This window comes from Neovison vison, chromosome 7, assembly GCF_020171115.1.
Source record: "Neovison vison isolate M4711 chromosome 7, ASM_NN_V1, whole genome shotgun sequence".
Classification (NCBI taxonomy): domain Eukaryota; kingdom Metazoa; phylum Chordata; class Mammalia; order Carnivora; family Mustelidae; genus Neogale; species Neogale vison.
The window spans coordinates 148735550-148761459 of record NC_058097.1 but is presented as its reverse complement, the minus strand read 5'-3'; the positions used below and the strand labels follow the sequence as shown (position 1 = coordinate 148761459).

General features: G+C 41.4%; 1 protein-coding gene across 2 annotated transcripts in view; it reads left to right on the top strand.

Moving 5' to 3' along the window:
• Positions 1 to 25247, top strand: part of POLD3 (DNA polymerase delta 3, accessory subunit) — a 57207-nt gene extending 31960 nt beyond the window's left edge. Inside the window, exons 9-12 of one of the 2 annotated variants that reach the window (XM_044258544.1) lie at positions 1001 to 1107; positions 9166 to 9275; positions 10653 to 10728; positions 24573 to 25247. In XM_044258544.1, the coding sequence (XP_044114479.1) occupies positions 1001 to 1107; positions 9166 to 9275; positions 10653 to 10728; positions 24573 to 24703 (424 nt within the window). In that variant the 3' untranslated portion in view covers positions 24704 to 25247. Of the gene's footprint in view, positions 1 to 1000; positions 1108 to 9165; positions 9276 to 10652; positions 10729 to 15686; positions 16202 to 24572 lie in introns of those variants that run through there. The other variant, XM_044258543.1, reaches the window with a different exon arrangement.
• Positions 25248 to 25910: the final 663 nt, after the last annotated feature.

Here is a 25910-nt window from a genome sequence, read left to right as displayed (position 1 = left end):
TTATCACTACAGATTCATTCTTTCATTCCTAATATTGGTAATATGTAGTTTTGTCTTTTTTTAAATCAGGCTTATAAAGGGGTTTATTAATTTTATTAATCTTTTGCCCCAAAATAACAACCTTTGGCTTTGTGAATTTTTTTCTATTTTATTTCATTGATTTCTGCTCTTTATTAATTTTTTCTACTCTTGTGGGGTTTAATTTTTTTCTGGCTTGAGGTAGAAAAATAAGTTGATATTTAAAGTTATATAAGAAATAAGTTAATGAAGATTAAAAACTGTATCTCATACATATTTGAGTAGTGTGGTAGAGTATCCACAGGAGCTAACTAATGACAAGATGGAGTCTAGGTTTTTTTATTATGTCATTAGAATCACATTAAGGTCTTATGTCTATGCCTTTGCCCATATTTCCTCTTTGAAATATTTGTTTTATTCTCTTTAATATCTTTGTCTGCCTTTTTTTATCTGATAAACTTCCACTTAGCTTTCGGTTTTCAAGTAAGAGTCTTGTCCCATAACATTTTAATTGTGCAGTCATACCTGTCATATTATCTTGTATTTGGTGGTGTTTATATCTATTTCTCCTGCCAGAGCTTCTTGAAAATAGTATTTTTTTTCACCTTTCATCCTCAGTGTTTAGCAAAGAGCCTCTACTTAGTAGCTGCTTACTCAGTGCTTTTTGAATCATTGAAAAGCCAATAGGAAAAGTAAGAAGGAATTTGTAGGAATTTGTAATGATTCTTGATGAGCTGGTAAGTAGCTTCCAATGATCAATATAGAGAGCTAGAAAAATGTTTAATTCTGGTCACCCCATGGAGTGACTTAGTTGTGGTCAGTTAGCAGAATATCCTTAAAAAAGAACCTTTACTGGTCTACTTTGACTCTTCTATCCTCTGGAATTAAGATCATGAGTTATGAAACAAGACTGAAAGTAGCATACAAATACTTTCATTTTTATTTTGTGTAACATGCTTAAATTATTCCTGGATGCCAACAGGGGGAAGCGAGTGGAGTTATCTGATGATGAGACAAAAGAAACTGAAAATATGAAGAAAAAGAGGAGACGAATCAAACTTCCTGAGTCTGATAGCAGTGAAGATGAAGGTGGGCATTGCTGTTAATTTTTGGCTAGTGGGATTGTCTCAAGCTGCTGTAACAAAAATATCATACACTCGATGGCTTAAACAAGACAGATTTGTTTCTCACAGTTGTGAAGACTGAGAAGTCCAAAATTAAGGCACTGTCTGATGTGCATGGTTCCTGGTGGGAGCTCTCCTCCTAATTTGTAGGATACCTTCTTATCCTCGCATGGTAGAGAGAGAAATCGTCTCTCTTGTGTTTTGTATAAGGACAATAATCTCATTCCATTAACTACCTCCCAGAGGCCTCACCTCAAGATACCATCACATTAGGGATTAGAGCTTCAGCATATGAATTTTGGGGGAACACAGATATTTAGTCAGTAACATGGGCCAATTCTTACTATGCTTAAGGAGTTAGTTAAAAAGTAATTTATCGGGGCGCCTGGGTGGCTCAGTGGGTTAGGCCGCTGCCTTCAGCTCAGGTCATGATCTCAGGGTCCTGGGATCGAGTCCTGCATCGGGCTCTGCTCAGCGGGGAGCCTGCTTCCCTCTCTCTCTGCCTGCCTCTCTGTCTACTTGTGATCTCTCTCTGTCAAATAAATAAATAAATATTAAAAAAAAAAAAGGTAATTTATCACAGGTCACAATGACAATAGCAATCCTAGTGTTAAGAGACATAGCACCACTAAAGTCTGCTTTAACCTTTTGACAAGAACCATCATTTTCTGGTAATATGCCAAAATAAACATAAAAGAAAAAGAATAAGGGTTATTATTATATATATTATCAAAGAGCTTCTCTTTTTAAAAAATGAAGTGGTGATATTCCTTTGGCTACCTTCATGTGACTCTTTTAAAATGGGTAATATTGTAGGCATCAAGGCTGTTGGTGGCATGGTGGTATTCCACACCACGTAAATAAAGCCATGCCAAGATTAAGAATGTATAGTGTCATTGTTGAAAGGGATTGATGCCATAGACCCTTTTAGTTTTAGGCTGTGGGCACTGTTGTTAGATCAACAGAGTAAGGGCAAGATTCTTTTTTTTTTTAACCCACTGAGCCACCCAGGTGCCCCAAGGGCAAAATTAATGTGCCTCTTCAAAAATATCAGATACTCTAAGAGGCAAAATCCCTTCCCATAGAGTGTAAATGTGTAAATGAAGGTGTAGAGAAAGAGGAGGCTGTTAAAGAGAAAGATGCCTTGGTTGAACTCACATACCAGATGACTTCTACCCTGTTTTGAGAATAGTGGTGAAAAGCTTGGATTTTAAAATCAGTTCTCCATGAATTTTTGCCATACTGAGTAAAAAACATTTTGAAGGGGCTAGGGAGATATAGTCGAAAGGAATTCAGCATCAGGTGAAGATATAAAGACAAACAGACTGATGCTAGAAGAGATTAAAGGAGAATAACAAAGAAAAAGGAATCTATTCTGCTGTTGAAGGACAAAATAAACTTGTTAGACTCTACTCTTATCTGAAAACTGCTATAAGAAGAACTGAAAATGACAACAGAGGTTCCCCCAAAACAACTCAGCAACTGTACATGTACAATTGAGTGAAAAAGCAAATTATGTAAACAGATTATTGTAATGTAAAAGAAATGAGCAGACCTAGGAAATTGTAGAAGGAAATTAAATCTGTCTATGATAGAGGCACATCTTTGACTCTTCCATGGATTTAGATCCTAACAGCCAGGCTTACGTTGGAATTTGTGGCCTCTGATACCCCATGAGAGGTGTAGTGCCCACCAGAGCTGTGGTTTTTTTTAATGACTCTGGAGTGGGTAGGGATAGGGCATTGTGAGCATCCTAGAGGGGTAGTTGCTGTATACTCATTCCATGTCATTTATCAAAATGTTTTGACCAAGACTACTGAAAGGAGGATACCCAAGCATGTAGATGAAACAAGAACCATTAAGGAACATTCTGACCAGTAAAGAATTGAGAAATAGAGGCAACTCCATGCAGACACTTGGGAAAATAATTAGGATATAACAGGAATATGTGCTAATTGGATTAGTCTTCCATATTTCCAAGCAGGAAAGGACTTGGGGAAGATTCTGAAAGAGGCTTTCAAGCCATTAGCCTAATGTACTTTGAAAAGGTAAACTCAATAGTCTAGTGAAGGAGTCCACTCTAAGTCAAGGAATTACTGTGGCTGATTGAGCACTTGTTACATACTTTTGAAATATTCTCTGTAGTTCTGATCCTTATCCCACAAAAACAATACTTGTGGGTGATTAGAAATATGAGTGGGGTTATTAGTTGGAAAGAAGTGAAAAGAAATGTGAAAAGAGGACAACCTATAGTAATGGATAATATAGATGAGAGGCTCTCAGATTTTTTACCTAGTAAAAATAATTTTTAGGGTGCCTGGGTGGCTCAGTGGTTAAGCCGCTGCCTTCGGCTCAGGTCATGATCTCAGAGTCCTGGGATCGAGTCCCGCATCGGGCTCTCTGCTCAGCAGGGAGCCTGCTTCCCTCTCTCTCTCTGCCTGCCTCTCTGCCTACTTGTGATCTCTGTCTGTCAAATAAATAAATAAAATCTTTAAAAAAAAATAATTTTTAGCATCTGACTAAATTTATAAACCTTTTCCTTTTTATTCCTGAATGTTTTCTTTGTCTCAAAGCCAATGAGCTTTAATTTAAACCTTCACAGTGTCTCTAAGCTATTACCATTTTATTACCAATATAGGTTATTCAGGATGCTGCCTTTTGCTGGAAATTAGCAGATGAGCAACAGGAGTGGAGGAAATGGCAGGGACTTTGGAGTCAAACAGATATGAATATAAATCTTACCTCTGCCACTTACTGTGTGACTTTAGGCAGATTATTTAATTTCTCCACTTCTTTGTTTCTCCATCTCTAAATTGGGGATGTTATCACACACTGTGTAGGATTTTTTATGAACATCAAATAAGACATATTAACAGTGCCAGGACAGTGCTTAACATAGCAGCTTTCCTTATTCACCCTACGTTTGTTATAGAGGTGTTCAATAAGTGTTTAACAGTAGTAAATCTCTTCTCAGAAAATTCTGTTCAACTTCATATCTTTAAATCTCTACTCAAGGGACTTTTCCTTTGTTTCTCTTCGTGGCAGAGTCTTGACCATATTCAGCAGGTCTGCATACTCTGTCAAGCAAGAAAAGGCCAGACCCAGAAAGAAATCACATTAAGAGTAATGTCTACATTGCTAGGAAGAAATAGTTTTAATTGATACGTTTGAGTTTTTGCTAACATTTTCAGTTTTCACAAATTGCTTATGGAGAATGTTAAGCAAATGACACCCTCCTCTTTTTAGGTTAAGATAGGTAGTTTAAAAATTTTCCTAGGAAGCTATGAATGATTTCCAGAATTTCTAATTACCTATCTCTGCCATAGAACTCTGTGATTAAACAGTGGTTACATCGTTGGATCCCTGAAATTAGTTTTACCACAGTTCTTACTCTGCACCAACAAAGGTTGTTTTCCTGGGATAAGTGTTACATTTTACTGTTTGAGTGTCTTTTATCTGAAGAGCTGCAAAGTCATTACAGATAGATTTAAAATACACCAGTTTAAGGGTGCCTGGGTGGCTCAGTTGTTAAGCATCTGCCTTTGGCTCATGTCATGATTCCAGGGTGCTGGGATCAAGCCCTGCATTGGGCTCCCTGCTCCATGGAGGGCCTGCTTCTCCTTCTCTCACTCCCTCTGCTGTGTTCCTTCTCTACCTGTGTCTCTCTCTCTGTCAAATAAATAAATAAAAATAATTTAAAAAAATAAAATACACCAATGTATGAAACGTTGCTTATGCTTATGTCACTAAAAATAAATCAAGGGAGAATGCTTGCCTTGATAGTAAAGACTAAAGTAGGCAGACATGGATTCTAGCATATGAATGTGGGCAGATTTTTTAAAAACAAATAATAGGAGGGGCACCTGGTTGGCTCAGTGGGTTAAAGCCTCTGCCTTCGGCTCAGGTCATGATCTCAGAGTCCTGGGATCGAGCCCCGCATCTGGCTCTCTGCTCAGCGGGAAGCCTGCTTCTCTTCCCCTCTCTCTCTGCCTGCCTCTCTGCCTATTTGTGATCTCTGTCAAATAAATAAAATCTTTAAAAAATAATAATAAAACAAATAATAGGAATAGGGATTTTGTGGGATTATTATGAGTGAATGATTAATGTTTGTAAAGTCCAGAAAATTCTAGTTGTTTTCTCTATCCTTCCTTTCTTAAAACATTTTCCTTAAAACATTTTTTTTTAAGATTTTATTTATTTATTTGACAGAGAGAGATCACAGTAGACAGAGAGGCAGGCAGAGAGAGAGAGAGGGAAGCAGGCTCCCTGCTGAGCAGAGAGCCCGATGTGGGACTCGATCCCAGGATCCTGAGATCATGACCTGAGCCAAAGGCAGCGGCTTAACCCACTGAGCCACCCAGGTGCCCCTCCTTTTAAAACATTTTTTTAAATAAAGTGATAAACGATTTGAAAAACCAGATAAAATAGAAGTTTTGTAATAGATAGTAACCTCTCCTGTCTGACTCATCTACTTGACTGATGCTTCTCTTGTCAACTTTCTCCCATCTGCCTTCCATCTTTGGGGGATTTGCTGAAAATTCTTATTCATTACAAGTTCTTGGCTTGCTCCCTTTTCTTTTCTCCTCCCCGGTATGGTGGGGGTGGAGGGGCAGGTTTACAGCATTTCATTCCTTTGTCATCATTGTAATCATTCTCTTTGGGGGGATGTGGAAGGGAGAGGGAGGCATATGCTCACTCTTCCTTGACCTAGAAGCTGCTCAGCCCAAATGTAGTTCAGAAAATGATTGTTTCCCTTTATTAAAAAAATACTGTTGGGGTGCCTGGGTGGCTCAGTGGGTTAAAGCCTCTACCTTCAGCTCAGGTCATGATCTCAGGGTCCTGGGATCAAGCCCTGCATCGGGCTCTCTGCTCAGCAGGGAGCCTGTTTCCTCCTCTCTCTCTCTGCCTGCCTCTCTGCCTACTTGTGATCTCTGTCCAATAAATTTTTAAAAAAATACTGTTATTTGTGTTCAGTGCTAGGGAAATTGTGATGTCTCTGCCTCTCTGGACGTTAGAGTCGGGGTGTAGGGTGGGGGGGATCTAGGTAAACAATTCCATACAGTGCAGTGAGAGGGGTCTTAGAGGATGGTACTAGGATTAAATGTTTTCATGGTTGCCAAAGTGGAAATAGGATTAAAACTCCTAAATTTATTACTGTGAGTACTCAAAATTCCTTTTGTTTGGCTTTCTTGCTGTGTAAAGCTTCCTCCTGCCTGTGAAAAACATGTGACACAGCTTTCTTAGTTGCTATACCTTCAGAAAAATGAGAGCCTGGTTCTGTGGTTTGACTTTTCCTTACTTGAGCTCCTGTTATGTTCTAGCCTCCCAGAGCTGGGTTACTGGCTGGACTACTTTCCTCATGTTTCTGACTCTTATTTCCCAGACTTATAAAAGTTTTGGGGCCCATTTCATACTGAAGTGTATAATTTATTGTTTCGTTCTGGCTCTTGTTTTGCTTCACCTCTTTAGGTCATTTGGCCTTCAACCCTCCACTGTCATAATTTTTAACACTTGGGAGAATTTCAGATCCAAGACTTGTGCTAAGAATTTGAATACAGCCAGGAGGTTCAGGGAGCAGGTGAGGCTAAGCAGCTATCCAGTCTTTTTACCAGCAATTTCTTTGTGATGATTAAGCAATAGGTCAGCTGAGGATTTTCACTTCCTCCCTCATGAGCCTTATACAAGACCACTGTTTCTGGGATTCTTCAGGAATGATGAGATCCCTCTGGTGATGCTCTCTTCTTGGGTGATTCCACTTCCAGAGCAATATTGCTTTCCCAAAAGTGTTCTTTCCAGCTAATCTCACTGTAGTGAAACAAACCTCATCAATGGACGATCACTAGAAACAGCAGCCCTGTACAATACTGAGCAAGTCTTAGTTGTTAGAGCTATAATTGTGACTGTTTCAAGGTAGTTTTTCCTTCAAAGTTTATGCTCTTAAGGTCAGCTGGAAAATTTCAGTCTAACAAACATCTATAGGTGATTGCAGATAATCTTTACATCACAGTCACAAAAATTCTGGCATGGAACATTTTGCTATAATCTGAGAATTATATCCACTTAATCTTAAAAGAAAATGTCTGCCCTGAAAGCTGAGGCAACACAGGATAGTTGGACTCGTAGGGCTGTGGCATCAGACTGACTGGGGTCGAAAGCTTCCTGTTTCAGTTGTAAGCTCTATGACCTTGGCAAGCTCATTAACCTCTTTTTACTCAGCTGTAATGCATGAATAATAATATTTGTCAAAAAAAATAATATTTGTCTCAGCGTTGTTGTGAGTATAAAGGAAACAATTATAAGTGGAATGAATACGTGACACGTGGTGGATGATCAGTAGATATATATTTTTTTAAGATTTTTAGTATATGTGCTGCCGAAGCGAGCACTTTTTTAAAGATTTTTAATTTATTTATTTTGACAGAGAGAGATCACAAGTAGAGAGAGGCAGGCGGTGGGGGGGGCGGGCAGAAGCAGGCTCCCCACTGAGCAGGGAGCCCGATGCGGGGCTCGATCCCAGGACTCTGGGATCATAACCTGAGCCGAAGGCAGAGGCTTCAACCCACTGAGCCCCCCAGGCGTCCCTGATCAGTAGATATTTATAAAACAACTTTATATCCTGACTTTCCTGTCAAATAAAAGGTTTAGCTAAGGTGATCTCTAAGGTATATTCTAGCTTTAATAATTCTTAATTCTTGGGGCAGCTGGGTGGCTCCGTCATTAAGTGTCTGCCTTCAGCTCAGGTCATGATCCCAGGGTTCTGAGATCAAGCCCCACATTGGCTCCCTGCTCAGTGGGAAGCCTGCTTCTCCCTCTCCCACTCCCCCTTCTTGTGTTCCTTCTCTCACTGTCTCTGTCTCTCTGTCAAATAAATAAATAAAATCTTTAAAAAAATTCTTTGCTTTTTCTTCGTATAAAATTAAGAAAATGTGGGGGCACCTGGGTGGCTCAGTGGGTTAAGCCGCTGCCTTCGGCTCAGGTCGTGATCTCAGGGTCCTGGGATCGAGCCCCGCATTGGGCTCTCTGCTCAGCAGGGAGCCTGCTTCCCTCTCTCTCTCCCTGCCTGCCTTTCCATCTACTTGTGATTTCTCTCTGTCAAGTAAATAAATAAAATCTTTTTAAAAAAAAATTTAAGAAAATGTGTATTTTTTTAATTTTTTAATTTTTTTTTAATCTAAGAAAATGTGTATTTTTTTTAATTTTTTTTTTAAGATTTTATTTATTTAGTTGACAGAGAGAGATCACAAGTAGGCAGAGAGGCAGGCAGAGAGAGAGAGAGAGGAGGAAGCAGGCTCCCTGCTGAGCAGAGAGCCCGATGCGGGACTCGATCCCAGGACCCAGAGATCATGACCTGAGCCGAAGGCAGCGGCTTAACCCACTGAGCCACCCAGGCGCCCCCCCCCTTTTTTTTTAATTTTTTTTTTTTTTTTTTGAAAATGTGTATTTTTTAAAAGATTTATCTATCTATTCGAGAGAGAGAAGGAGGCAGAGAGTGATCAGGGGAAGGGGCAGAGGGAGAGGATTTGTAAGCAGACTCCCCACTGAGCACAGAGCCTGACACAGGGCTTGATCCCACAACCCTCAGATCAGGACCTGAACTGAAAACAAGAGTTGGACACTGAACCAACTGAGCCACCTAGGCACCCAAAGAAAATGTATATTTTAAAGATATTTAACTGTAGAGCCTGTGGTTGTCATGAATTACTGCTTGCAAAATGTCCTGTGTTGGACACGAAAGTTTAAAAAGCCACTGGAGGGACGCCTGGGTGGCTCAGTTGGTTAAGCAGCTGCCTTTGGCTCGGGTCATGATCCCAGCGTCCTGGGATCGAGTCCCACATCGGGCTCCCTGCTCAGCAGGGTGCCTACTTCTCCCTCTGCCTCTGCCTGCCACTCTGTCTGCCTGTGCTCACTCTCTCTGACAAATAAATAAATAAAATCTTAAAAAAAAAAAAAAAAAGCCACTGGAGAGGGTGTTGTACCAGATAGTGCCACAATTCTCTTATCTAAGCTTGTTTCATTATTTCAGTCATACCAGACTCTCCTGGAGATTATGAAGCTGAGTCACCATCCCCACCTCCTCCTTCTCCACCTCCTGAACCAGTGCCGAAGACTGAACCAGAACCTCCTTCTGTCAAGGTAAAGCTTTACTGGGACGGTTGCCTTTCCATCTGTCCTCTATCTCCCAAGGACCTGAAACTCCTGTGCTGAATTGGTTGCTGCTGTACAGTTCACAGATACCAGTAGATGGCTCTTGTCTCATTTTGCTCTCCTGTAGTTACTACAGACTGGGCATTCCCTGTCCTCACCTGAAGCGAGAGTTCAGTGATAGGCGCAAAGTCTTAGGAAGGTTGCTGAGGTCAGGCCTGGGAGTAGTTTTGTTTTTCTGACCTCTAGCATCAAGGCTGCTGTGCTACCCTACTTCTGTTGGAATTGCACCAAATAAGGTGTTGCCTGCATCAGAGCAAACTGTGGAAAAATAGAGTAGAACAAACAATTATACAATTATACACATTTGTTGCTCTTCAGAAACTCTTCTGGAAAAGGGCAAGGTGAGAAAAGCTGGCAACAAATGGGGAAATACAGTTCTGAATGATCTTCAGCTGCACCTTGTCTACATCTATCTGTGTAAATAATGAAGAGTTGAGGAGAAGGATGCTAACAAGTTTTTTTTCCCTTTATGACTTTAGTTTTCCTTAATCCATTGTATTAAGACTGTCATTTAAATTTTGCACTAATTTTTTCATTAGCTAAGGAGAAAATGGTTGAAAGACCAGTAGAGATAAAAGGACATTGGTATTAGTAATACCTGTGTGAGACTAAATTAGATGGGGGCAGTGTTGCAGTGTCAAGTCTAAAAAAAACAAGTATTGGGGCACCTGGATGGCTCAGTTGGTTGAGCGTCTGGGTCCAGGGTCCTGGGCTTGAGCCCAACATCAGGCCCCCTGCTCAGCAGGGAATCTGCTTCTCCCTCTCCCTCTGCTCTTCTCTCCTTCCCTCCATCTCATGCTCTTTTGCTCTCTCTCTCTCAAATAAATAAGTAAACCTTTAAAATATAAAATAGCAAGTTTCCCCAGCAAATGGGGATGCCATGGAAACATCTTATCTGGTTTAGGGGCCTTCCCTTTGTGCTCCCACAATGTCTGCCACAGCCCCTCCGTTAAAGGCCTTGTAACCACATTGGATTGCAGTGGTCTGTTCTCCTTGTCTCTCATCTTGACTAAGGTCCTTGTCCTATTGGTCTTTTTAACCATGGTGCCTGCACTACTACAAAAAGTTTGTTGACTGAATGAACACAGTTCTTGGCTGAATATGCTTTTTATCTCATAAACAGCTTGCATATACAAGAACGTAACTTGTCTGTGTGGTAGGACTGGTCCCTAAAAGGAAATGGGTAGAGTTCCTCCTTCAACTTTTAGTCATCATGGAATATTGGAGGGCAATTGTTGCAGAAATTTTTGTTACTTTTCTCTGTAGATTCATGGTTGTAACCTCTAATCTTTCTTGATCTTTTAGAGCTCAAGTGGAGAAAAAAGAAAACGAAAGCGGGTGCTGAAATCGAAAACCTTTGTAGATGAGGAAGGCTGCATAGGTAAGAAGCATTTTTGGCTCCAAATCTAGAATTAGAATTATTACCATAGAGAGGCTTCATAATCACTTACAGAGCAGGGCACCTAACACATGAGTGTGCACGTGACTCACCCCCAAGTGAGACTGGGCTGCTTGTCTGGCACACACTCGGAGTAGCAGAGTGTAGAGGAGACTACAATTAAAGTCAGATCGTGGGTGCTTGTTTGGGCCATATGCTGTAGGAACATGCTTTGAGATATTGGATGAAAGTCACATCACCTCTGGTGGGGAGTTTCTTGATCTATGGAATGGATGTAAAATACCCATTTTTATGTGGCTTTGTTAAGATACAGGTGAGGTAATATTTAAAAACACTTTCGGGTTACCTGGGTGGCTCAGTTGGTTGAGCATCTCACTCTTGATTTTGGCTCAGGTCATGATCTCAGGGTCATAAGACCAAACCTGGCTTCAGGTTCCCTGTTTAGTGGAGAGTCTGCTTGAGATTCTTTCCCTTCTGCCCTTTCCCCTGCTTGCACTTGCTCACTCTCCATGTCTGTCTATGTCTCTCTCAAATAAATAAATAAATCTTAAAAACAACAACGACAACAACACACTTTCAAGGTGGAAACCATAATACTAACTTAAAATGTTACAGACATTGAGAAACTTTTAGTTTTTTATAGGGGTTGTTTTATACATTTAAACAGTGGAAAAGAAGCCCCCACAGATGCTTAGACTCTAAAGATAGAGTGTAAGAATCTTCATGGTATTTTGTCCCATTTGTTCTACAGAGGGGTTTGACTAATCCACATCACTTCCTTTATGTTGCCTGTTGGTAAGTTATGTTAGATAAAAGCACGTCCTTTCTATGGTGACCTAGAGCGGAATGAGAATTTAGGTTTTGAATCATAGGTTGATTCCTTCAGCCATTGTTTAACCTTGCCCTCCCCTTCCACAGTTAACCCACACTTCTATGGGGCTTTCATGCTTGAAGCCGGAGGGGATGCTCTAGTCCTGGTGCTGCCCTTTTGTGTTTAGAAAGAGTTGCAGGCTTAGGTTTGTAAACCCCTTGTTAGTTGGATAGCCTGTAATTGTAGTTTCTCCCTTCCTGTGGCACTTGCTCTCTTAAAGAAGTATTTTTTTCCCTTTCTTGATTTTCCTTTTCTGGTTCAAACTTTTATCTTAAAAAGATTGATCATCTCTGAAGAATCAACTTTTCCTATGATATGTGGTTGTTAGAACTAGTGTGAACTCCATCTCATTGTTCCTCACCTCCCACTCTTCTTCTGAAAAGGCCTGTGCCATTTTAATTATAGCATATGATCAGGGAATAAAATTCCTTACATGTGGAAATTTGTCTTTTCAGTGCCAGAATTTTTTGTGAGTCTATGAATTCCAGACTTTGAGAAGGGTTGTTTTTTGTTTTTTTGTTCTGTTTTGTTTGCTTTCAGTCTTTTAATAGTGTACTGTTAAGCTTTTTGGTTTGACTATTGATGATATATATATTTACTGTTGAAGTTCTTATTTTTTTTTTTTTCTTTTAAATTCAAGAGGACAAAAGCATCACCACTAGTTTTTTCCTCCTCCTACCCCAAAAGAAAATGTCAGATATATCATTGTGAGCATTCATTGGGAGTTTGTGGCTAATTACTTATTGCTTTGTTCAAAACACAGCACTCACGTTTGGGCCAGGTATGGGATGTGGGTTTTTTGTACTCCTGTCTCTAGACAGGACTATTAAGAGCCTTGGATGCTGCAGTGAAAACTGTTCTCATAGCTTTTTTTTTTTTTTTTTAAGGTTTTTAGTCCAAGCTCAACCTAATGAATCTTGGCTCTTGTTACCAACAAAGGAGTTGTGTTTTCCTTTCTCTTTTTGGACTCTTCCAGTGTACCAGCACAGGGGGTTTGCCCGATCCTGTGCTGGGTCAGAGTTGGTATGGGAGTTTTAAAAACTGGTCTTTCTCTTTCTTTGAGTTTGCTGTGGAAACTGGGGAGTTGAGCCCCTAAGATAAGTTTGGGGTAGACTTCTAGATGAGGTGGATTTCTAAGAGCAAAACATTGTTTGAGTAGAGAATAATAATTCTAATGTTGCCCATGTAAACTTGGTAGGTCAGAACAGTTGCATGTTACTCAGTTAAAATAAAGACTCTGTATTTTTTATATTGAAATCTCCTTTGTCCTGTAGTTTGAAATAACTATAGCTTTGAAAATAGAAATCCTTCTTACAGCTCTCGAGGTACACCAAGTGTGCTGCTTAAGAAATTTTGTTGGTGTTGCCCTGACTGGTTTTTAACTCCCTCAAGCAGTGCATTGCACAGAACTGGCAATGAGACAACCAGTGGTTTCAGTAATAAGTAATGAAATAATGAGCTAATTGATGTTGGAGTTCAATATTATAGACCTGCTATTTGAATACAAAATATAGCTTATGAAGGAGCAAGTCTTATACCACCAACTAATAGTAAGTTGTTTCTTTTTTAGATCTGCATGTGACTCTTCAGACTTTCCTAATTTGAGATATTGAGTAAATAGGAGCTCATAAGTTTGTTCCAAAAATCCAGTTACATAATGCTTTTCAATTTGCCTGTGAGATGGTGGTGGTATTCAGGGATCATAATTGCTAAACTAATAGGTATGCCATGGGAATTCCCTAAGTATCTTAGAGTAACATTCTCAAACTTGGCTGAGTAGATGCATTACCTGAGGACCTTGCTAAAAATCAAATTGTGATTCAGTAAGCCCTCAGGCAGGACCTGACATTCTGCATTTCTAGTAAACTCAGGGGAGAGTCTCATGCACTCGTCTGTGGAGCACAATTGAGTAGTAAGGCCTTTGAGAACACTTAAGATATATGTTTAAAGCTTATCAGTGTTTTTAGCCTTTAAGTTGACAGGAATCAGCAAAGTGAATTCTAGGCTCTTGAAAGTAATGACAAATCCTAGGAGTTCTTGAGGAGGAACTGTTAATTATGCAACCTCAATGGCATTAGATGGCTGTGGAGAAGGGATGCTCCACTGGCCACAGCCAGTTGACCTCCAGCATGGCTTTCCCATCGTAAGGGGAGAAAAATAGCATGGGCAGGTACTTGCCTAAGATTACTAGGTGCATCTGTACCATCTGTGAGGTACATTTTACAGGGGAGGAAAGAGCACTGACTGTCAAAGTGTGGTCAGGAGACTAGCATTCCCTGGGAACATGTTAGAAAAGCAAATTCTCAGGTCTATTCCTGATTTACTGAATCTGAAACTGGAAATTGAACAAGCCCTGCAGGGGATCCTGATGCACACCAAAAGTTTGAGAACATGTCAGTAGACTAGATGGTAAAATGCAGATCTGTTTGATTCCAAAGCCACTGCCTCTGGAACAGTTTGACTAATATATTTTATTAGAAAGAACAATCAGTAATTAAGTTCTTAAAACTATTATTCTTGGTGCACCTGGGTGGCTCAGTGGATTAAGCCTCTGCCTTCGACTTAGGTTATGATCTCAGGGTCCTGGGATCAGAGCCCACATCAGGCTCTCTGCTTAGCGGGGAGCCTGCTCTACCCCCACCCCCCCACCTGCCTCTCTGCCTACTTGTGATCTCTGTTGTCAAATAAATAAATTAAATCTTAAAAAAATAAAAACTATTATTGTTCTTTAATGGGAAAAATACCTTTCACTTCAATTGCTTGTGCATTTATTATCGCATTAGGTTACTGTGTTCAGCGAAGAGGAGAGGCTTTCCTTTACTGTTTCTCTTCATCCTCCTGCTGCAGAAAGTCTGAGAAAGAATTTAGACGGTCATACAGCTGGTTATACAGCTGCTGCAGCTCTCTCTAGTCACAGGAGGGTGGCATTGTGCTGTTTCTCGTGTATGGTTTGTGTGCCTCAGTAATACTGAAGAGACGCCCATCAGCTCTGTGACATCGTTGTCAGAAGTTAGTGCCTGTGCCTGTCTCTCTTCAGCTGCTTTGTACTGACTGCTCACTTTTCAAAGTTTCCATTGGGAAGAGATCAGTGAATATTATTGGTATAAGAGAAGGCAAAATATGCCTTCGGCTGATAGGAAGTTAAGAGAATTAGTAACTTTGTTTCTCATTTTATCACTGTCCTTACTTAAAACAATAAAGTTTGTCACTTGAGGCAGTTATCATCATGATGGAGACTACTACTAAGTCTTGAGTCATTCTGAACTAAGAACTGAACAGCTGAGTAATCTACATTTCTTTGTACTTAGGATATGCAGAGTGAATGATACCAGGATAGAGCTAGCCAGGAGGGTCTAACTGTAAGCCTTGTTGGACAGGATGGGGACTGGCAAATAGAGCAGAGATTAGGGCTAGGGAAACCAACAATGGAAATAGGTAGGCACTATTGGGTCAGGGAAGTGAGGATGAAGAAGTTAGTCAAAGCACGGAGGTAGAAGTAGGTGTTTAAGATACAGACAATTTCAGTGCAGAGTTTAAGAAGTTAGCTAGCATAGACTAAGGACCCAAGTGCAGAATTCGGGTAATCAAATGATAAGGGCCCATTAAAAGGCATAGGACGTAGCATGACACAGTAATGTTGAATGTTGATTCTGAGCCCCAGCTAGAGTCTGTGTGAGCTCAGAATACACAGACTTCCCACCTGTGGCCAGATGTGATCTCCCAGTGGAAGAAAGCTTCAGGACTAGGTGAGCACACCTGCTTTGATCAGAGGATCTGAGGGAACCAGAGGGAACAAGACATCTCATTCTCTGTTTTTTTTTTTAAAGATTAATTAATTTATTTGACAGAGATTACAAGTAGGCAGAAGCAGTCAGAGAGGGAAGCAGGCTCCCCGCTGAGCAGAGAACCCATTGTGGGGCTCAATCCCAGGACCCTGAGACCATGACCCGAGCTGAAGGCAGAGGCCCAACCCACTGAGCTACCCAGGCACCCAACATCTCATTCTCTTAATTGTAGTGTTCTAAATGACTCGAACCATTCCTATCCCATTTTTTCCTTATTCTGCCAGTGACTGAAAAAGTCTACGAGAGTGAATCCTGCACAGATAGTGAAGAGGAGCTTAAGATGAAGAACTCCTCCATACACAGACCCTCCACTATGACTGTGAAAAAAGAACCCAAAGAAGAACGAAAGGGCCCAAAGAAAGGGACTGCTGCTCTGGGCAAGGCCAACAGACAAGTATCCATTACTGGCTTCTTCCAGAGGAAGTGAACTGCTATCTCTGTTAAGCCAGAGACATGGAGTGGTCAGAGGAGAAGACCAAGACAGACAGACTCTCACTTACTGTGTAAGTTCATCCTGTGCCTGACCTTGCCTATATCAAAAGACTTCTTCCATCCTGTGAGGTATATACTCTTTCTGGTTTTTAACCAAAGGGAAAGCACCTGGAAGCAAGAGGCAAAAGAATATTTAAGAAGCTGTTATGTTCTAAGGACATTTTCTTAAGCACAATCTTTGACCTGTTCTGGAGAAGAATCCACTCCAAAAATAAATTGGAACAGGTTTCAGAATTATCACTGATGCCATTTAGTTGCTAATTCATTGGGCCCTACACACCCTCTGCCCTGAGCACTTAACGGCTCAGGAAGTATTCCTCTGTGTTCCTTTGCATTCTGTGGACTTGTGTGGGTCTTCATTTATCCCTGAATTTTACAGGACGTGTTTACCACTCCCTCTATAATCCCTTCCCCACTACCGTACTTCTGTGTGAAGCCATTTTCTGTAAGTCTTTTAAATCTTGGTTGGACTAAAGGCTGAAACAAAAATCTCCCTGTAATTCTCTAATCCTCTCTTCCTCTGTTAGAAAGTACACAGACTCCTGGCTACAGACCAGCACATTGCTTGTGTTCTCCCCCTTTCACAAAAGCTCTCTGGACCTTCACTCGCAATTAGTAGGTAGGGGAAAGCCTCAGGCAGAGCACAAATAGAAATATAATGTTTGACTCCACCAGAAATGACTTAGTGTCCACCCTGATGGCAGTGGAGGCCTTGCCATGTTGCTGACACACAGTGCGCTTTACACTTCTTTTGAGCTTTGTCTCCTCCCGCTCCCAATCTCAGTACCTGGAGAGTGAACGCCAGCCAATGAAATGGAGGCTGAAAAGAGAAATCCCTTTCCACGTGCAGGGTACAATAGTCAAGAAAAATTTCTCCTTCTCGAGGAACCTGAATGTTCAGAAACAGCAACTTTCCAGGAATGGAAGAGAGAAAGCACACATTTTTATACAGATGTTGCTCATCTGTATTTTTAACCCTCCCATTTGCCTAAAAATACAAGCTAGCCAAGAAAAGATGGAGAAACTGAGTTTGTTAGGACTAAACAGCAAGTAAAACATTTTCATTTGTTACTTATGGAAAATCATCTAGTCCTGTGATAACTTTTGAGCAGTTTCCATTATGGCTAGATAGTGAGCTCGGTGGATAGAGGTGGTGGTGTAGTGAATCCTGCACAGTGAGTTCCAGGCAAAGGAATGCAGGCTGGGCTGCTGGCGTGGCTCACGACTGACAGACGAGGGATGTCTGACTTAGCCTGCGTATATCGTGATGCAGTCAGCCGTCTGCTGTTTAAGGTTAGGACTTCGACTGACCTTGGATTAACGTGAACGTCTTTACCAGCCGTCCCCTGGGGCTTCCTGGCCAGGCACTGTGTGGACTTGATTGAGACCAGAAGTTTGGGAGATGAGTCCTGGCATTACGTCTAGGACTTGAGAAGGCAGAGGCTGTGTGTAGCAAGCAGAGTAAAGCTTGACATATTCCATAGCCCTTTTTTTTTAAAATGTAAAAGGATGGAAAGCCTCAACTTATCTTTCCAAAAAAACCCTCTGGAGAGTGATCTCTTTTAGGTGGTTATTTTTGTCATTGCCTCTAGTCCTTTTTCTTAATGAGAATGGAAAATTAAAGAAAAAACAGTCTAGTTTTTTTTTTTTTTTAATTATTATGCTGGGATCTCTCATAAAACTGAATTTTGAATTGGGAAAATTCTTGGTGGTGGTCGGAGTTCCCTCTTTGAAATAATGATGCAAATCCTGTGATCACCAAATCCAGTCTGCTGCCTAACCTCTGACCTGTCTACAAGGTTTAGGCAGGAGTAAAGTGGTGGCCTTTGTTTTTCCTTTTTAAGCAAAACTCTACTGTGTTCTCCACAGGAGTTAAATAAATTTGAGAAGCTGTGTTAAAACAGTGCTCCAAACTGAATGTCTGCTGGGGCGGTTACTCAACAGGACAGCCGCAGTGTGCAGTCACCTCAACTCTGAATGGAGACAAGGCTGGTTTCCAGTTTATATTGTTAAAATTACACACCCCGTAGTCTGAGACGAACAAGTTATTTGCTGCCTTCATCATTTTTTCAGTCCCATGGGAACTCTTAGTTTCAGCCAGACTCAATTTTTAGTTCGCTTCGGAGAAAATGTAGTCCTGATCTTGCACACTGTATTTGTTTGGCTTCATCACTTGCTACCCATGTGACCTTGGGCACATTTCTAAGCCTCAGGTTCTTTGTCAAAATAGAGCTAAAATGAGGAACTCTGGATTTGTCAAGACTGAAAAAATATGTATTTAAGTAGCATAAATTTGGTATACAGGTGGTAGCACGGGGCACCTGGGTGGCTTAGTTGTTCACCATCTGCCTTAAGCTCAGGTCATAATCACAGGGTCTTGGGATCGAGTCCTGTGTCAAGCCCTGCATGGGGCTCCCTGCTCAGCGGGAAGCCTGCTTCTTCCTCTCCCACTACCCCTGCTTGTGTTCCCTCTCTTTTTTTTTTTTTTTTTAAAGATTTTATTTATTTATTTGACAGAGAGAAATCACAAGTAGATGGAGAGGCAGGCAGAGAGAGAGAGAGAGGGAAGCAGGCTTCCTGCTGAGCAGAGAGCCCGACGCGGGACTCGATCCCAGGACCCTGAGATCATGACCCGAGCCGAAGGCAGCGGCTTAACCCACTGAGCCACCCAGGCGCCCCTTGTGTTCCCTCTCTTGCTGTCTCTCTCTCTGTGTCAAATAAATAAATAAAATCTTAAAAAAAAAAAAAAAATGTGGTAACACATAGGTGCTTTCCAAATGGTGGCTTCCTTCCTGATGTGAGAAATGATGCCAGCAGCTACCAGCTTTCTGAAATGTTGTCAAGGATATGAACCAGAGATTAGACTCTTTCAGGGTCATCATTCTGCTCTAAATGTGATCAAAGGGAGATGATGATAATTGCCCTATTTTATTTTATTTTTTTAAAGATTTATTTTTTTTTACAAAGAGAGATCACAAGTAGGCAGACAGGCAGGTAGAGAGAGAGAGGAGGAAGCAGGCTCCCTGCTGAGCAGAGAGCCTGATGTGGGGCTCAATCCCAGGACCCTGAGATCCTGACCTGAGCTGAAGGCAGAGGCTTAACCCACTGAGCTACCCAGGCGCCCCGATAATTGCCCTATTTTATGAAACAGTCCAGAGTAGATACCTTTCTTTTGAAAGAAAGTGAGAGGGGCACCTGGGTGGCTCAGTGGGTTAAGCCACTGCCTTCGGCTCAGGTCATGATCTCAGAGACCTGGGATCGAGTCCCGCATCGGGCTCTCTGCTCAGCGGGGAGCCTGCTTCCTCCTCTCACTCTCTGCCTGCCTCTCCGCCTACTTGTGATCTCTCTCTGTCAAATAAATAAATAAAATCTTTAAAAAAAAAAAAAAGAAAGTGAGATTCCTTAGCTGTATATACTATTCATGAAAACATTTATGTGTATCTACTATATGTCAGGCTGGGCACAAGGGGTATAGTAGAGTCCTATGCTTGTCCACAGGATCTAGTGGAAGAGCCAAGCCAGTAAAATGACATTATAACGTCCTATGGTAGAATGCAGTGACAAATAAGCACAGACTTCTCTGAGACCTCAGGAGGGTGGACATTCTTTCTAGAAGAGAGAAAGCTAAGCAGATATTTGAAGGGTAAGTAGGATTTGACCAAGCAAAGAGGAGTGAAAAAGATTTTCTAGGCAGAGGAGCATGACTTTGGGTGGAAATGGATGGCAGACTTTGGGAGTAAGAGGGAAATAAATGTATTGAGAAATGAGGCTGGGGTCCGGGTGAGGAGTTAGGATTTTATTTGAAGACTAAGGGCCAACTAAAGAATTTTAAGAAGAGGAGTAACATTAGAAGTTGATTGTCATCTAAGAGGGCAGCTGGCATTTTCTTTGAGTTGGTATGTCATATGGTGAGTCTTTCTACCCATGCATGCACATTGTATCTTAGTTCTGGTACTATTAAAATTAAAGTTTGGGGCGCCTGGGTGGCTCAGTGGGTTAAGCCGCTGCCTTCGGCTCAGGTCATGATCTCAGGGTCCTGGGATCGAGTCCCGCATCAGGCTCTCTGCTCAGCAGGGAGTCTGCTTCCCTCTCTCTCTCTCTCTCTCTGCCTGCCTCTCCATCTACTTGTGATTTCTCTCTGTCAAATAAATAAATAAAATCTTTTTAAAAAAAAATTAAAGTTTTAGTGGGATTAGAGAAAAATGTCACCATTAAAATGAGGCTGCTTCATTCTGGCAGCCAGTGTAGACAATTGCAGAATTTCCCTTCTCTTCCTCCATCAACACAGATTTCTCTGGAAGAAATAATTTCAGTTTTTTAAAAACTGATTTCAAAAACTGGGTAGTTCTCTGACACTCTCAAGGATCTCTGCCTCTACGCAGCTCCCTGAAAAGGGAGGGGCGGGGTGGGAGGGGGCGAGTGGAACAGTTCTATTTCTTTTCTATCTTTGTTTCTCTAAGAAGACATTAGTTATTTTACAGGAGAGTGCTGAAGAGAAGGGCCATATAAGGAAACTAAATAGTTTCTCCAGGACAAGAGTAGAATGAGTGCATAATAATGTATTTGCCAGAAACGTACTCTGTCAAGACTCGTTTTGGTAAACTGGTCTCCTTTCATTGGTTCCGGGATCTCAGTGTGCTGTAATGCAGCTTTTTACCACCATGAAACATTCTGGGGCTGCCTCGTTTTGTTGTGAGAAGACAGTATTGCTTTCTGAGTTATTGCCCTGGCGGCTCTGTAAATTAGCCCATGCTGTCACCATGCCCTCTCTGAAGGGCACATTGTACCCAAATGACTGCATTTAGGATTGACTCTTGCCACTCCCTGCTGCATGACACTTCTCACCACTTATGTCTGTGTCCAGTTGTGTGTGTGTGTGTGTGTTCTTAAGTGTGGGCCACCCACAAATTGCCACCCAGGCTCTTTAGCCAGAGAAACTTGGTAAGACTTTGGATCCAAACCCACCTTAATTCTAGAATTGCCCTTTCATTTCAAACTCTAAATATTGTCTGGCTCCCCCACACCATTCCCTCTCTTAATTCTGATTTGCTCTTGCCAGACTCCTTGTTTCTTAAGGCTTCACTTTGGCTTCTCCCCCTCTTTTTTTTTTTTTCCTTAAATACTCAACAGTTCCTCATAGCTAGTCCTTTGACTTCCTCCTTTTGGTCTTTCAGGCCTCCTTCAGGTTCTTTCACATCTTTTTACTGGACTGCTCTTGAAGAATGGAAAAACCATGTTGTTTAATAGCTGCTTTGGATCATTCAAACCCAAAGTGTTAAACAGCTGTTGAATGCTAGTTATGTTTACTCCTGGGTAAGATACTTTTGAGATTGCAGGAGCTCAGAGGTTACTGTTTTGGAATGGCAAGACTTGCACACTAAGTAGCATTGTGTAGCAGTGGAGATGACACTTAGAGGATTGGTAGACAAGGAGCTTAATAACTCAGAAAAGAACCAGGATAATCATAATGGGCAACATTTCATAGTCCTTTGTAAGAACAGCAGGATTTAACTCAAGACACAGGCTAAGGAAGGTTCACCATTTTAGAGGATTTTATTTAGCTGTTTGAATGTCACTCATCATTTGCATGGTCATGGTACAAGTAATCCATAATTAAATGAACATTTAGTGGAGTTATTTCTGTCCTGTCTTAAGAATGAAGATTTTTGGAGTGCCTGGGTGGCTCAGTGGGTTAAAGCCTCTGCCTTTGGCTTAGGTCATGATCCTGGGGTCCTGGGATCGAGCCCCACATCGGACTCTCTGCTCAGCAGGGAGCCTGCTTCCTCCTTTCTCTCTGCCTGCCTGTCTGCCTACTTGTGATCTGTCTGCCAAATAAAATAAGTTTTTTAAAAAATGAGGATTTTTTTTTTAAAGATTTTATTTATTTATTTGGCAGAGAGAGTGAGCAAGAGAGAGAAGGAGCCAGGGTTAGGGGCAGAGGGAGAGGGAGAAGCAGACTCCTTGCTGAGCAGGGAGCCCAACATGGGACTCGGTCCTGGGACTCTGGGATCATGACCTGAGCTGAAGGTAGATGCTTCACTGACTGAGCTACGCAGATGCCCCAAGAATGAGAAAGGAGCAGGTATCAAGAATTGTTCCCAAAGGCAGTTTATGGGATATATTTTGGATTAGTGTAAATTCAGCTCAGTTTTGTATGTGCTCAATTTTGGCATATGGAGGAAGCAGGGTTCTTTGATGGAAGCCAAATAAGTTGGGAGGCTGAGGGGTCTGGATTCAAACTCCGTAAGGCACTGACTTTAGGTAAGGTACTCATCCTCCAAGAACTTGTTTCCTCGTCTTTATTTTTTACTTTTTTTTTTTTTTTTAAGATTTTCATTTATTTAACACAGAGAGAGATCACAATTAGGCAGAGAAGCAGGCAGAGAGAGGGGGAAGCAGGCTCCCTGCTGAGCAGAGAGCCTGCTGTGGAGCTTGATCTCAGGACCCCAAACATGACCTGAGCTGAAGGCAGAGACATAACCCTCTGAGCCACCCAGGTGCCCCTCATCTTTATTTATTTTTAGGAAGATTTTATTACTTATTTTAGAGGGAGCACTTAAGGGGTGGGAAGTGGGGCCAGGGGAAGAGGGAGAGAAAGACTCTCAAATGGACTCCATATTGGGTATGGATCCCAATGTGGGACTTGATCTCATGACCCTGAGATCATGACCTGAACTGAAATCAAGAGTCGGACATTCAACTGACTGAACCACCCACGTGCCCCTACTCTTTTACAGTGAGCTACGACCTACCTTAAAAGGTTTTAAGTCTTTTTTTTTTTTTTAAAGATTTTATTTATTTATTTGAGAGAGAGAGACAGTGAGAGAGAGCACGAGCGAGGAGAAGGTCAGAGAGCGAAGCAGACTCCCCATGGAGCTGGGAGCCTGATGCGGGACTCGATCCCGGGACTCCAGGATCACGCCCTGAGCCGAAGGCAGTCTTCCAACCAACTGAGCCACCCAGGCGTCCCAAAGGTTTTAAGTCTTTAATGCAATACTTCACAGGCAGCTCCCAGTATTTGGACATATATTAAACATACAGAATAACTCACACTTTTGAGTACCTACTATGTGTCAGGCACTGTTCAAGTGTAAGAAGTACTAGTACTGACTCTTTTTTTTAAAAGATTTTATTTATTTATTTGATAGACAGAGACCACAAGTAGGCAGAGAGGCAGGCGGAGAGAGAAGGGGGGAAGCAGGCTCCCCGCTCAGCAGAGAGCCCGATATGGGACTCGATCTCAGGATCCTGAGATCATGACCTGAGCTGAAGGCAGAGGCTTAACCCACTGAGCTACCCAGGCACCCCAAGAAGTATTAACTCTTAATGCTCATACAACCCTATGAAATAGGTACTTTTATTCCACTTTTATACATGAGAAAACTGAGGCAGAAAAGTTAAGTAACTTGTTCAAAGTCACAGAGTTAGCATGTGACACAGATAAGCTATAAATCTTGACAATTTGGCTTCAGTGCCTCTAGTCTTAAACAATATTCTCTCTTGCTCTTGGCTCTATATTAGTTCACACTTAAATACTGGCCAGTGATGATTGATGTTCGCTTTCATAAATGAAAGTACAACTAGTTGTTAAGTTCCCAGATTGTGAGATGTGAAGGCGATCTTAATGTTTATCTAACTCAACCACTCATCTGCTGCTCCAGTCCTCTCTCCAGTATCGCTGCCAAGTGGTCTTGAGTCTATAAACAAAGATTCCATTATGCTCAGTATACCATGCTTAGTAAATTACCAAGTTAGATAAGTAGACTAATAAATGTTGAAGAATTTAAAGAGAGACTGGAATAAAGTAAAGTTTTCTGATTAATTTAAGATCACCAGGAAACTCTTCTAAATAGAACATAGTTCTCTAAGCAATGCATTTAGTTGGTCTTGGTTTAAATTAAGAACACTGTTTTTCTTTGAAAAAATATTGTCCAATTTGTGGCCTTGTCTTTGACTTAACCTTGTAAGAAAATCAAGAGGAAATTTGGCATTTTTTATCCCAGTGAAGCCATGCTGCGGGTTCACAACATTTGTTGCTCACTGATTGCACTGGGGTAGGAGAAGGCAGTGTTTTCCATTTTGAATATCAAAACCAGGTTTGGGGCTCCTGGCTGGCTCAATTGGAAGAGCGTGGAACTCTTGATCTTGGAATCGTCAGTTCAAGCCCCACATTGGTTGTAGAGATTACTTAAAAACAAACAAATAAACAAACAAACAGGCTTTTTCTAAAAGATTTGTGAAGTACATATAAAGACAGCATAATCATGGTATTGTTTTATTCTATCCGGGAGTGGGATGTACAGGAAGCTGAACCATTTTCCTGTAAACCATAAAACCTGATATGAGTGTGTTTCCATTATATCTCTTAGTTATATTCTACCCATATATGGGGACTCTATCTTGTTTCATCCTTATTATGATAATCTGCAGAGTTTTTCTCTTCCTCATTTTGCAGAAAACAAGCCTAGTTTGCTTAGGTAGTATGCCCAGCATCTCTCAGTAAGGGAGTGAAGGGGGGCTAGAACCTAGGTCTTCAGACTTCACATTGTGTGACTTTTCCACCCCAATAAGAAGAATGTATTGGTCCACTCATAAGTGAACTTTGAAAATGCTTACAGATTTGCGCAACAACCATGATGGCTGCTGTGAAAGAAGAGAAGCCCATGACAAGTTCTTTGCCTTCCTGGGACAGACCATCATTGGAAAGGCAACCATGTGCATGTTTGTGCATTTCATAGACTTTTGTTAAAAGTTTACTATGTGCCCAGCACTGTTATGCTAGATGCTGGGGATACAAAGGTAAATTTTTTGCCCTCAAGGAATTTACTGTGTAGTGGAGGGAGAGATGTAGACAAGTAATTATAATGTGCTATGATACTAATATAATACTTTATTAATACTACTAATAATACTAATATAATAAGAATAATACTGATATAATACTTTCAAGAGTGCTTACCAGGGGGCAAAATTTGTGCAAGGTATCTAAATCCACTTTCTCTAATCCTTACAATACTTTCATTTACAAATGAAGTTAGGGAGTCTTAGAGAGTTGCATGATTTGCCCAATAAGTGGCAGAGTGAGATGTGTCTTCTTTTTCAAACATTTTATGTATTCATTTAGGGAGAGAGACTATGCCCATGAGCCTGGGAATGGGCAGAGGGAGAGACAATTTCCAGTAGACTGTGCTGAGAATGGAGCCCAGTGGGAGACTCAGTCCCACAACCCTGATATCATGACCTGAGATGAAACTGAGTCAGACGCTTAGCCAGCTGAGCTGAGGTGCCCCTCTTTTTTCTTCTTTTAAAGATTTTATTTTAAAGTAATCTCTACACCTAACACGGGGCTCAAGCTTACAACCCTCAGATCAGGAGTTGAATGCTCCACCAACTAAACCAGCCAGGTATCCCACGATGGGCTGTTAGTAATAAATTTATAACGAAAAATTGGAGGAACTGAAATACTTGAATGACTATGATTAGCAAACCTGTCTGGGAAGCTGACTCCCGGTCATATAGGTGTGGGAGTGAACAAAAGGAATAAAATGAATTGCACCTTGAAAATCATTGATCCCAGATAGGGATGATTTTGCCACACTGACTCTTGGCTACGATATCCTGGTTCTATCTTTATATTAGGAATACCACGCCTGTGGACTATACACTAGGCTAGAGACAGGCTCTCTCTCCTCTGGTTGGCCTGGAGAGCCAGAATTTGAATGCTTAGAATTTTTGACTTGCAGCCTGTCTGTCCTCCTTGTAAAGGGGGTATGTGCCCACAACTTGTTGTGGGCTGTTTGTGACTGCCTTAGGGATTAAAGATTCAGAGGACAAAGTGCTTAATCTGAGGTTTTTGAGAATAGAAGTTTGCCAGATGGGAAAGTGGAGCACATCCCAGGCAGAAGGAACAGGACATGTAGGCACACAGGCATAAGGAAAGCATGGAGTGTTTAGAG